The following is a 13,970-nucleotide window of genomic DNA, read 5'->3' on the forward strand; positions in this document are numbered from 1 at the left end:
TTTTTTTTAAAGATATACTTGGAAGAATTCCTGTAGAACACTTCGGAGAAAGAGAAGCAGTTCATTGGGGAGTGTCGACGCAGAAAGTGACCAGCTGGCAATTCTGCCGCCAACCGTTTCGGAGGCGCCGCGTTATGCTTTCAAAGCGCCGCGGCAATGCGAATGACAGCCGTCACGCGAATGGGTCTACCTGTCAAATGATCATTTCCGGTTATTCGCTCCTCACAGTTATCACACGTTTCAGAGAGAAGATAGAAGTTTAAGACGGCATTTTGTGCAGTGATTATAAAAAAACTAGTTAATAGAATTACTACAGTGAATATTAGTTCAGTGAATTTCCGTACAAAGCCTGTGGTTAGTTAGCTCAGTTTGCCCAATTATCCGATAAACTCAGATTGCAGATTGCCCGATTTCAGATTCCAAGAAAGTCAGTATCCGCGTCGATGAAATCCGTGTCCGTAGTCCGCTGATCCTGTTATGGCAAGATCCTGTAAAGAGAAAAGTAAGTTGATTAGGAAATAGTATACAAAAGCTGAAAATGTAACAAAATACTTACCATAGGTCGAAGATCCGTTTGAAGATCGATTGATCGATTCGAAGATCGATTGAGGTTAGATTGCCATAAGGGCGTGTGAGCAACAAAAGCTTACCGAATTGTAAGTAGAATATATAAAATATGAGAATTTATACTTACCAAACCTTAACTTCTTATAGTTTGAAGCACCTGAATACACTTTTTGCTATCAAAACCGATTTGGCTTTAATTCACGCCCCGAAACCCGACAAACTTCAAAAATTCGTGGCAACATGGATGGAAGTCAGGACAAGGAAGGATTGAAAGGACGAAATGGCGAGCAATCCAGTTGTCCCGATTGCCAACGACCAGATAGCGCGGAGGATATGGTCCAGTGCGACCATTGCGACGTTTGGAAGCACTTCACTTGCGCCGGAGTAAATGCAAGCGTCGCCGGCCGAGCATTTGTGTGTGGCGACTTTTCCGCTCAGCACACCGATGACGCAATTACGGTGCAAAGCGAATCCAGCCGCGCCAGTTCAACGTCGGTTTTTTTCCGTCTGCCTGAGCCAGCTGGTGGAAAGACAGCAAATGGAGCGTGCCCGTATGGAACTCGAGCTGCAACGGCGCCTTCTAGATGAACAACAGAAGCTGATTGACAAAGCTTTTGGCGATGAGGAAGAAGAAAACCATCACGGTGACGGTTTATCCGGTGGTACCACCAACGAAGTGACTCCACCAGCTCCCAGCAAGCGCCTTGCGACGCCGTCCCCACCCGGTGCACCGCTAGCATCGTCCGATCGTCGATCAAAGGCGCTATCCGACACTCCCAAGTCGGCTGCTCCAGTTGTGGTATCGATTCCACTTACGGCGCTGGAGCCGAACTCAGTGAAGCTTCTGCAAGGCATGAAAGACCCCCAAGTTGCCCGGCGGGAACTCAGAGCTAGGGTTGAGCTGTGCGAGAAGCGCGCCAATCCTACGCCCGACGACCTGGTAGACCTACAAGCTCAACTGGAACTGTGCCGGAAAATTCTGGAAGGGATCCAGACCAGTACATCGACCAACGAATCGGTTCAACGGCCGGACGCGAGCAGCACGATGAAGTTGCAGCCACCAAAGCCAGCGGCAAGCACGTCGCGCATGGTGAAGCAGATCGGTGCAATTCCGAAAACAAATCGGTCACTGCTTACGGTTCCCCAGGAAGATCGGATGCAGCCTAACAGTCCTTCTCAAGAAGGGGCAGTAGGAGGAGCCAACCGACCGAGCGATATTTGGCCTCTGAAGCTGCCGGTAAGCCAATCTGGCAGACCATCGGTAAGTCGAGCATTCGAGTCATCGAAAATGCGTGCGAATCTCTTGGAACCCCCAGGTAAGCGTCAAGCCTTGAGTAATATGTTTGAAAATACCACCCTATTCGCCTCTGGCGATTACCCCACGACCAAGTTTCCAACAACCCGAGAGCAGCAGCGTGTTGACCAGCGCCCGGGAGAAAGTTGTCTGCCTCCTACACATTCCCATGAGCAGCTGCGAGATACACTCGCGCACTCGGGCTATACGACTTTGCCCTACAGACAACCCGAACGCAATTCAACCGGTATGCAAACGCGTAATTGCCCCTCGCGCGTGGTTGAATCCACTCCGCCCCCTCGTCAGTCAGATAGCTCCGAACCAAACCAAGTGATTTCCCAACCAGACCCATTCCGCCGCACACAACAGCAGCTTGCAGCAAGACAGTCCCTGGCTAAGGATCTTCCTCGATTCAGCGGAGACCCAGCTGAATGGCCGATCTTCATCTCGAACTACCACTACACGACGGAAGCTTGTGGCTTTTCGGATGGAGAAAACATGCTTCGTCTACAACGGTGCTTGACTGGATCTGCGCTCGAAACAGTGCGCAGTCGGTTGGTGTTACCAGCAGCGGTACCTCAAGTGATCGAGACACTTCGCATGCGGTTTGGGCGACCGGAATTGCTGATCAACGCCCTGCTACGTAAGGTGCGGGAGATTCCTGCTCCAAGGCCCGATCGGCTCGAAGGCCTTATCGATTTCGGAATGGCGGTGCAGGCTTTGTGCGACCATATTGAAGCGGCGAACGAACGCGCTCATCTATCGAATCCGTCGCTTTTGCAGGAGCTCGTGGCGAAGCTTCCCGCTGATCAACGGATGATGTGGGCCGGATATAAGCGAGGATTTCCTCACGCAGATTTGAAAACCTTCGGGGACTATATGTCATCAGTGGTGCGAGACGCAACTAGCGTAGTCACCTTTGAGCCGGACACGAAACGGAGCGGCGCTCGAGACCGTCCGAGGCAAAAGGGATTCATCAACTCCCACGCGACGGAGTCATCCAGCAGATCAGGAGATTCATCGCGTGAGCCGAAGGAGACACCGAAACAGTTCGATTGCACTCACTGCAACAAATGCGGACATCGAGTTCGCGATTGCAGTGCTTTCAAGCAGTTAAACGTTGACGACCGCTGGAGACGAGTTCGATCGTTGGGCTTGTGTCAGAACTGTTTGTTCAGCCACGGACGGCGTGCGTGTCGAGGTCGAAAAACGTGTGATATCGAAGGCTGCCAGTTTCGACACCATCCGCTCCTTCACTCCCCTAGAGGCCCTCCAAAATCATTGGAGCACACGATGCAGGTGGCGGAAAATCACACCTACGCCGCTTAACTTCTCCGACCCTCTTCCGAATCATTCCAGTAACCCTGCATGGGACTAAAGGCTCGATCGACACCTTCGCATTTCTTGACGAAGGGTCCGACCTGACACTGATAGAGAGTGATTTGGTTGTTTCGCTTGGGGTGAAAGGCACTCAACTACCGCTTTGCCTACGGTTAACAGGGAATACATCACGTGTGGAAAAGGAGTCACAGCAAATTACAATCGAAATCGCCGAAATTGGACAAGGCAAGCGGCACAAACTTCTGAACGTGAGAACCGTCAATAGCCTCGGACTACCACGCCAAACCTTCGAGGTTGAAGATGCGGTTAAGAAGCACAAACATCTGCAAGGTATTCCGCTCTCCAGCTACCGCGATGCAGTGCCCAAGATCCTCATTGGTGTAGACAACTTGCGGCTGGCACTGCCTCTGAAAGTGCGAGAAGGGGATGGGCCAGCACCGGTGGCGGTAAAAACCAGACTTGGCTGGTGCGTATACAGTCCCCGGGGGAGCAGTAGCCTTGAATCTCACAGCTTCCATATATGTGAGTGCTCTTGTGACGAAACACTTCACGAGGCGGTGAAAGACTTCTTTGCTATCGAAGGAGCTGGAGCGGGTCCGACAGCAACCTCGATGAAGAAGGAAGATGAACGGTCGCTAACCATAATGGAAGCGACAACTCACCGGGTTGGGAATCGCTTCGAAACGGGACTTATTTGGAAGGAAGACCATGTAGAGTTCCCGAACAGCTATTCCATGGCAGTGCGTCGGTTGGAATGCCTTGAACGCAGGATGGAGCGTGACCCGGGTCTGAAGGAGAATCTACACAGGCAAATACAGGAGTACGAAGCGAAAGGATATGCACACAAGGCTACAGCAGCGGAAATGGAAGCAGCGGATCCAAGGAGAGTGTGGCACCTCCCGGTCGGAGCGGTCATCAACCCCAAGAAACCGGGGAAAGTCCGCGTCATCTGGGACGCTGCGGCCAAGGTGGACGGCGTATCGCTCAACAGTGCACTCCTCAAAGGCCCGGATCAACTTTCTTCCCTTCCTGCGATTCTCTTTCGTTTCCGATTGTACCAGGTGGCGGTCAGCTCGGATATACAGGAAATGTTCCACCAGATACAAATCCGAGAAGCCGACAAGAATTCCCAGCGTTTCTTGTGGCGCAATAACCCATCTGAAAAGCCGACGGTATACCTGATGGACGTTGCCACATTTGGTAGCACTTGCTCGCCGGCGTCGGCGCAGTTCGTTAAAAATCGGAACGCCGAACAACACCGAGAGCTGTATCCAGAAGCGGTGAAAGCGATTATCGACGACCACTACGTGGACGATTACCTGGCTAGTTTCGGCACGGAAGAAGAAGCAACAAAGGTGGCACGCGATGTACGACACGTACACGGTAACGGAGGTTTTAAGCTGCACAATTGGCGGTCCAATAGCTGCACAGTGCTAGAACGGCCGGGTGAAGTTCCACTGGCAGAGGAAAAGCAGCTGAAACTCGTCGACGGCGTGGCGACGGAAAGAGTGCTCGGAATGTTATGGTGTCCTTCCACGGATGAGCTGAGTTTTTCCACCCAGATGAGTGAGGAAGTCCAGGCGCTGATTAAAACGTCCACGCGACCGACAAAGAGGCAGGTACTACGGTGCGTGATGACGCTGTTTGATCCATTAGGGTTGCTCTCACCGTTCCTCATCCATGGCAAAGTCCTGATCCAGGACATCTGGAGAGAAGGCACTGAATGGGACGAGCAAGTCAGCGCAGACGTCTTTGCGAAATGGCGGCGGTGGGTGCAGATGATTGAGTACATTTCCGGGGTGCGCATCTCAAGATGTTACTTCCGGCTCGCGAATCAGAAGACATACCTTAACTGCGAACTCCACGTGTTTGTCGATGCGAGTGAGTTGGCGTACTCTTGCGCAATCTATCTGCGCACGCTCGATACAGAAGCTAAACCACAGTGTTGTTTGATTGCCGCAAAATCGAAAGTGGCTCCGCTAAAGCCATGGTCGATTCCCAGGCTGGAACTACAAGGATGCGTCTTGGGCGATGCTGGGTCATTAGGCCGAAGGCCATTAGGCCGAAGGTCATTAGGCCGAATGGTCATTAGGCCGAATGGTCATTAGGCCGAATGGTCATCAGAGCCGTTGTTTTTACCTTTTCCAACAATTTTTGACAAAAACTAGTTTAACAATGGAACTAGAAAGAATAGCCTATGTTTTAAAGAAGGAAAAATTTATGAATTGAATATCAGCAGTTTCAGCGCCAAAAACTATTTCAGCAATGATACTAGAAAGAACAGCCTATATTTAAAAGAAGGAAAAATTCATGGGTAAAATATCAGTAGATTCAGCATCAATAAAGTATCTTCGTGCCTGTCACACGATACACACATGCAAAATGGTCATTTGCAGAGGAAGCTCTCAGATAATAAGCTGAGAAGCAGGCTTTGTCTCAGTGGGGCCGTAACGGCAAGAAGAAGACCCAATGACCATTCGGCCTGATGACCATTCGGCCTAATGACCATTCGGCCTAATGACCATTCGGCCTAATGACCATTCGGCCTAATGACCTTCGGCCGAATGGCCTTCGGCCTAATGACCTTCGACCGAATGGCCTGACACCGTCTTGGGCGTACGTTGGTCGAAGTTCGTTCGGGAAAACCACGGAGTTCCTGTTTCCAAGATGGTGTTTTGGACAGATTCCAGAACAGCTTTGGCCTGGATCATGGCCGACCCTAGGAACTACCGACAGTTCGTGTCCTATAGAGTAGCCGAGATTCTGGAGCACACCACGGCAAGCGATTGGAGATGGGCGCCATCAAAATCCAACCCAGCAGATGAAGCTACTAAATGGGGAAGCGGCCCGTACTTCAACCCCAACAGTAAGTGGTTCCAGGGCCCCGAGCTCTTACGTCTACCGGAGACTGAGTGGCCTCGTCCCAAAGAGCCAGTGACCGCTACTTCAGAGGAAATACGTGCATCAATCCTGCACCATTGTTCGATCGAGCCGGTGATTGACTTAGTCCGGTTTTCCTCCTGGAACCGACTACTACGAGCAACAGCTTTCGCTCTCCGATTCGTAAACAACACAGACAAAACGCAGACGAAATATGCAGGACAACTACAGCAAGCTGAACTTCGAGCAGCAGAGATTACGATTTTCAAGCTTGTATAACGCGAATCCTATCCCGACGAGATCGCTGCACTCTCCACCAAGGCGTCGAATGAAACCGGACAGGAGGCCATTGGGAAGCAGAGCTCCATCTACCGGCTAATGCCGATTCTGGACGAGAACGGCTTGTTGCGCGAGCGCGGACGGATCGGGGCGGCTGGAGACATCTGTTATAGCGTGCGTCATCCAATTATCCTTCCGAGAAAGCACCAGGTCACGGAGCTTCTGGTTTACCGATACCATCAGCAATATCGTCACGGCAATGCGGAAACCGTTGTTAACGAGATCCGCCAGATGTACAACATCCCAAGACTGCGTTTGGTAGTGAAGAAAGTAAGCCGTGACTGCCCATTCTGTAAGATACGTCGAGCAAGACCAGCGATTCCACCGATGGCGCCCCTTCCAGCTGCGCGCCTAGCTCATCATGAACGAGCCTTCACCTACACAGGGGTGGACTACTTCGGACCGCTGTTGGTGAAACTTGGAAGATCCAACGTTAAACGATGGATCGCACTGTTCACGTGCCTAACGGTGCGTGCCGTCCATCTCGAAGTCGCATATACGCTGTCTACGGAGTCGTGCATTTCTTGTGTTCGGCGATTTGTGGGTCGCCGGGGATCACCCGCCGAATTCTTCAGCGACAACGGCACAAATTTTCAAGGAGCCGAACGAGTACTGCGGCATCAGATAAGCCAGGGACTGTCCTCAACGTTCACCAACACCAACACGAAGTGGAACTTCATTCCACCGGGAGCACCGCATATGGGCGGAGCATGGGAACGCTTGGTACAGTCAGTGAAAGTCGCAATCGCTGAAGCGTACTCTGAAGGAAAGCTGGACGATGAGGGGCTGCAAACACTGGTCGTGGAGGCGGAACATATGGTGAACTCAAGGCCTCTGACGTATTTGCCACTCGAGACCGTAGAGGCAGAGGCACTTACGCCCAACCATTTTTTGTTGTTGAGCTCGTCCGGGGTAAAACAATACGGCAGAGGAGTTGCATCTGCAGTGCACAGTCAATCCAGTGTTCTGATCCGCCGAGAAATCCTGGGAAGATCCTGGGAGCTAATCCAGCGCCAACTGGACGTTTTTTGGAAGCGCTGGTTGACAGAATACCTGCCGGTAATCCGTCGGCAACCGAAATGGTTTGATGAATCCCGACCACTTACAGTAGGGGACCTGGTAATGGTCGCGGAGCCAACGACGCGCAACGGATGGGAACGAGGACGAATCGTCCGCACGATTCCGAACCCCGATGGCAGGCATCGCCAGGCCGTCGTGAAAATTGAGAACAAGACTCTGTTAAGACCCATGTCACGGTTGGCGCTGCTGGATATACAAAAGGTACGTGAAGTCCCAGAGGAATCCGGACTACACCCGGGGGAGACTGTCGACGCAGAAAGTGACCAGCTGGCAACCCTGCCGCCAACGGTTTCGGAGGCGCCGCGTTATGCTTTCAAAGCGCCGCGGCAATGCGAATGACACCCATCACGCGAATGGGTCTACCTGTCAAATGATCATTTCCGGTTATTCGCTCCTCACAGTTATCACACGTTTCAGAGAGAAGATAGAAGTTTAAGACGGCATTTTGTGCAGTGATTATAAAAAAACTAGTTAATAGAATTACTACAGTGAATATTAGTTCAGTGAATTTCCGTACAAAGCCTGTGGTTAGTTAGCTCAGTTTGCCCAATTATCCGATAAACTCAGATTGCAGATTGCCCGATTTCAGATTCCAAGAAAGTCAGTATCCGCGTCGATGAAATCCGTGTCCGTAGTCCGCTGATCCTGTTATGGCAAGATCCTGTAAAGAGAAAAGTAAGTTGATTAGGAAATAGTATACAAAAGCTGAAAATGTAACAAAATACTTACCATAGGTCGAAGATCCGTTTGAAGATCGATTGATCGATTCGAAGATCGATTGAGGTTAGATTGCCATAAGGGCGTGTGAGCAACAAAAGCTTACCGAATTGTAAGTAGAATATATAAAATACTAGCTGTCCCGGCAAACGTTGTCTTGCCAAACTGTGGTGGTTTGACAACTGTTGAGCTCATAACGTCACCGCACTCTAGATTGGTTTCATTTCGATCGTGTTGATTTCCTTCCCAGCTCATGAAAAATCAGTACTTTATAATTTTTTTTACTTTTCTAGTTGATTTTCGTTACTTTTTGTACATATAAACACAGCCACCACGAATACGAATCGAACCATGCAAGACTCATGCTAATCGGTCCACCCGTTCTTGAGTTTTGTTGCCTCAAAAGAACTTCAAACTCATTTTTATATATATAGACTAGCTGTACCCGGCAAACTCTGTCTTGCCTACTGCGTTTTTTGACGTTTCAAGTGTTTAACCAAGACCAAGTCCCCCGGTAAAATCTATGGAATATCAAATTTCAAAAACTCTCATTTTTTCCATGATTTTTGCCTCATAAACCTTCCTTGAGTGAGAACTAACAGAACAAAACTTAGACGACCAAAATCGGACCTTCCGTTCGCAAGTTATGCGCGGTCCCACGTATGCCACTGCATTTTTATATATATAGATGAGAATTTATACTTACCAAACCTTAACTTCTTATAGTTTGAAGCACCTGAATACACTTTTTGCTATCAAAACCGATTTGGCTTTAATTCACGCCCCGAAACCCGACAGGGAGCTTTCAGATGAATCTCTTCCAGTTGCAGAATCTTCAGTTGCAAACAGCTCTGCGAAAAATATGTATAATCTCCACATAAATTTATAGGGAACCATTTGACTTGCCTTAGAGGAATAGAAACATCCGGGGAAGCTTATGGAGAAATTCTTCAAGAAATTCCAGGGAAACTTTTTGGAGAGCTCAATAACATGTTTTAGTAAAATATACCAAAAGAAGTTCCTAACTCTATCATTAAACCAGAACAAAAGTTGATAGGTTTTATGACGGGTTTTAAAAACCTCTACAAGACTAATTGGACATCAAAATGTTAATTGGGTCCTGGTGAAAGTTCAGTGATGTAGTATGGCACCTTTACCCTTCTAGTGCCCCGAACTATGTACCAGTCAGCGTGCCAGCTGCTGCCAACGTGATGCCTTAGGAAGGTTATTCTGTAGGTTTCTCAAACATGATCAATACCTCCAGGAATTCCTGGAAGAGTGTCCCTATGAGTTCCTCTAGAAATTCGTTCAGAAAGTACAGGTAGGATTTAGACTTACTAGTTCATAAGAAAACTATGGAATGTGCAAAAATTTGCGAGTTTTTAAGATGTGCAATAATTGGCGATTTACCCTATAGGAACTACCCAAGGAGTGCCTTTGAAAATAATCCAAAAATTCTTCGGAAATTTCTGCAGAAACCCTTGTAATCCCTCTTCAGAAATTCTACTTTGGGAATTGCTACAGGACTACTGTCCTTCAGTTATTTTTCGGTGTTTCCATGAACCATCCGTTAGGTCCATGAAGGAACCCTTGAATCATTCAGGGGCCTGTAGCATAATGAAAATTTTACTAATAATATTAGTATTGTAGCTTGTAACTTATAATTTTCTGTTGCATAAAAATACTACAAGTACAAGTTACAAGTCCAACACTACAAGTCGGTTGGACTAATATTATTAGTAGACTTTACAAGTGTATGTTGCATAAACAAGCTACAAGTATAAAATATTAGCTATGACTTGTACTTTTGATTACAAGTCTCAAAGGTCTTGTAAAATAATTTTTGCAATTTCTCATCGTAATAGGCTGTTTTACGTCACGCAAATCTGACAGGAAAAGGCCTACTTTCCCACACCAAATTAACAGTGCTGTAATGGTTCATTACAGCACTGATTTGCGTTGCGTAATGAACCATTACAGCACTGTTTTCAGTTTTGGTCAACTTCTTGATGCTTTCTGGACGCAGTTTTGAAAAATTAGGACAACTGCACAGTATAACCTGTTATGTTCTCATTTTCTTAAACATGGCTATGAACATCAGTGTGCAGTTTGATGAAAAAGTTTTGTTAAAAACTATCCTCAAGGCTAATTTATGAAATTGCAAAAAACGTTGTACGCAACTCGGTGCAGAACTCGATTTTTACAGCACTCGTCGTAATTATCCAACTCGGCAAGCCTCGTTGGATAAATGTACGACTCGTGCTGTAAAAATCGTCATTCTGCACCTTGTTGCGTAAACTACTATTACCAGTTAGATTTAAAGTATTGCAGAAGTCATATTTAGTTTTGAATATATCGATTTACCATTTTGATGAACTCAAAAGATATTATTTATCTAACATGTCAACCTTAATTCCAGTTTTCGACGATTAAATTTGGCAGTATGTATTCGAAACTCATTGAAGAGAAAATTGCGTTGATGTACACTTTGTATCCAAAATATAATTTCTGCTGAGTCTCTCAAGTTCTCCAAAGTTTCTACAATACCCATCTTTGATTGGAGGTTCTTGCTAAAGTTATATATAATGGTCACTGCATAAGCACAGGTAAAGTTGCAGATGCGAAATAAATTTGAATCAATTGCTTGTATTGCGCATCATTAAGCTAATCAAGAGCTACAATATACATACACTAACTCGAATCGAGTTGCGACATACAAAAGTAGGTAAAAGCTCAATTTTTGCATCCCAGATCACTTAGGATTTTAACAAGAAGCTAAATCTTTATACATTGTTTTTTCAACCAGTACTATTAAATCTTTGGGACATTTTACTAAAAATCTAGGTACTTGCAGTGCCATACTTTGTAAAAAAATATTTCGTCAGAGCGGCCGAAAATTATCCAAACAGCACATGCTTTTTTTCATCTATCGTATAAAGAATGCAAAACTTCGGAATAAATGAAGTTATTTCCGGATGTTACGCGGAAAATGCAGAATATAAAAAAAAAAACACAAACTGAATCCTGAATTGCCTGTTCAGCACTTTTTTGACGAAAATAGAACAGCAGAACTATTTCGGTAGCTTCGGTAATCGATTTCACTGAGGCTCAGTACACCAAGTGTCAAAACCGGGTGCAAAAGGTAAACAATGCAGTATAGCTGTATTCAGCTGTTCTATTTTCGTCAAAAATTAACCGAACACGGTATTCCAAATTAAGTGTGCATTAACTGCCATTTCAAATTAATAGTGAACTGTCGGATGAATTTTGACAGGTAAATGAACCAAAACAACTTGTATTTTCATGGTCACTAATATTACAAGTGCTAATAATATTAGTGGAAAGTTGAGCCTTTATGCAACACAAATTATTAGCACTTGTAATATTAGTACTTGTAACTTGTAACTTGTAGCTAATATTATTAGCCCGATTATGCTACAGGGCCCAGGTAGTTCCTCTACATTTATTTTCCAATTTTTTTTTTATCAGAAAATCCACACAAAATCATGGAACGAAATCTTCCAAAAGTTCCTGAAGAAACTAATTAAGGTATAAATGCGTCTAAGAATTCTTACATATTAGACCTGTTCACTTTTTTTTTGCCGTGTCACTTCAAATCATCAATCCACATGCAAAAACAAATCTTCAGTCCAAAAATGAGCCAAATTGATAAAGGTTTAGAGGTGTATCAAATCGATTTTTTTTGTTTTTTGAACATTTTCACGAAAATGTACTCCAATATTCAGAAAAGATACCGAAAATACCGTTAGGATATAGTTAGAACAAAACTCCACAACTTTGCCGAAGGCACTATGGTGTTTAAATTCCGTATTTCAAAGTTATTCAACAATTTTTGTTAAAAAATCACAAAAATACAACGAATTTACGATTTTTCATGTAAAAGTCATGTAAATTTACATTATTTTACATGACTAATTTAATTGGCTATTGCTCCTGGGTGTAACGAACATTTCATCCATAGGGTCTGGTACCATTTGGGCAGGTGCCGCAATAACTAAGTCAATTTCAAACCGATTAATTTGATATTTTGTATTGAGTTAGATACTGTACGTGACAAACTCTATACAAAAATTCAAATCAATTGGTTTGAAATTGACTTAGTTATAGCGGCAAGTGCCCAAAATAGGTACACCTCCCCAAATGGTACAAGACCCTACATCATTTTAGTGTAGGAATTCGTTTTCATTGACTAATTATCAAAATTATCAAAAGTTTGTCATGTTAATACTAAAAATTGCGTAGAGTTCGTGCTGGCAACTAACTAAAACAAAGTTACCCATGATAAAAACGTCATTACACTTCTTTGTCTTATTTGCATCACTTTCAAATGGGTGCAGATAGGTGCAGATGGTTGAGCATGAGACTGTCGATCCGAACATTGAAGGTTCGAGCCCTGGAATAGGATTTTTTTTGCGTCTCGATCCAGCTATAAGTTGTAAAATTGGAAGTATTGGTGGCCAACCGCACGAGTTCCTCCTCCTCTTCTTGGCGTAACGTCCTCACTGGGACAAAGCCTGCTTCTCAGCTTAGTGTTCTATGAGCACTTCCACAGTTTTTAACTGAGAGCTTCCTCTGCCAATGACCATTTTGCATGCGTATATCGTGTGGCAGGCACGAAGATACTCTATGCCCAAGGAAGTCAAGGAAATTTCCTTTACGAAAAGGTCCTGGACCGACCGGGAATCGAACCCGTCACCCTCAGCATGGTCATGCTGAATACCCGTGCGTTTACCGCCTCGGCTATATGGGCCCAACCGCACGAGTTACGGAAGGTTAATCAGATGATCAATATGTCGCCCAGCTGATCTCGTCCACACGACTTCTTATCAACAAGTAAATTAAATATCTAGCTAGTTCTGGAATGGGCTTAATTGGCAGGTCCCGATCATTATTATTTAAGAGATTTCGTGTAAAACATGGCAGATTCAAAGAAAGAAAAAAAAAAGTTTATCATATATTTGTGCTTGAACCTGGGACCTTCTGATCCGCAGGCTCGAACCTTATCATCTGCACCATTTCTGATACATGAATCAAAAGACATTAGAATACGACGGCATGACGTCTTAATCATGGGTAACTTTGTTTTTATTCGTGCTGGCAACTCTGTTCGATTTTTAGTATCAACGTGGCATACTTTTGATAATTAGTCAATGAAAACGAATTCCTACACAAAAACATTTTATGGACGAAATGTTCGTAACACATAGGAGTAATAGCTTATTAAGTTAGCCACGTAAAATAATGTAAAATTACATGACTTTTACATGTAAAATCGTAAAAATAATGTGTTTTTTCGTGATTTTTCAACGAAAGTTGTTGAATAACTTTGAAATACGCAATATAAACACCGTAGTATCTTCGGCAAATTGTAGAGTATTGTTCTAACTATATCCTAATGGTATTTCCGTTACCTTTTCGGTGCAATTTTGAGGATTTCAGAGTAAATTTCTGAGAAAGGTTAAAAAAACACATAAAATCGATTTGATACAGCTTTGAATCTTCATCAATTTGGCTCGTTTTTGGATTAAAGACTTGTTTTTGCATGTGGATTGATAATTTTATGTATCCAGAGAATCGGAGAAAAAAAATTTAAAGTGAACAGGTTTATTGCATATATATCTCCTCGAGCTTCTTCAGGAATCAATCTGAGAGTTTTCCAGGAACTCCTCCTAAAAGAATCTCTTGATATAGTGACATTTTGAGTTTCATCGGCAGGTATATTCTCTTGGTC

General features: G+C 45.1%; 1 protein-coding gene across 1 annotated transcript; it reads left to right on the plus strand.

Annotated features, from left to right (window-relative positions):
- The first annotated feature begins 807 nt into the window (after window positions 1-807).
- Window positions 808-7,840, plus strand: LOC134288235 (uncharacterized). The gene is made up of 5 exons (XM_062852384.1): window positions 808-1,026; window positions 1,088-3,050; window positions 3,221-5,083; window positions 5,886-6,196; window positions 6,383-7,840. The coding sequence occupies exons 1-5, from the start codon at window positions 808-810 to the stop codon at window positions 7,838-7,840; spliced, it is 5,814 nt and encodes a 1,937-aa protein (XP_062708368.1).
- Window positions 7,841-13,970: the final 6,130 nt, after the last annotated feature.

Source organism: Aedes albopictus, chromosome 1 (assembly GCF_035046485.1).
Source record: "Aedes albopictus strain Foshan chromosome 1, AalbF5, whole genome shotgun sequence".
In the NCBI taxonomy this organism is placed as follows: Eukaryota; Metazoa; Arthropoda; class Insecta; order Diptera; family Culicidae; genus Aedes; species Aedes albopictus.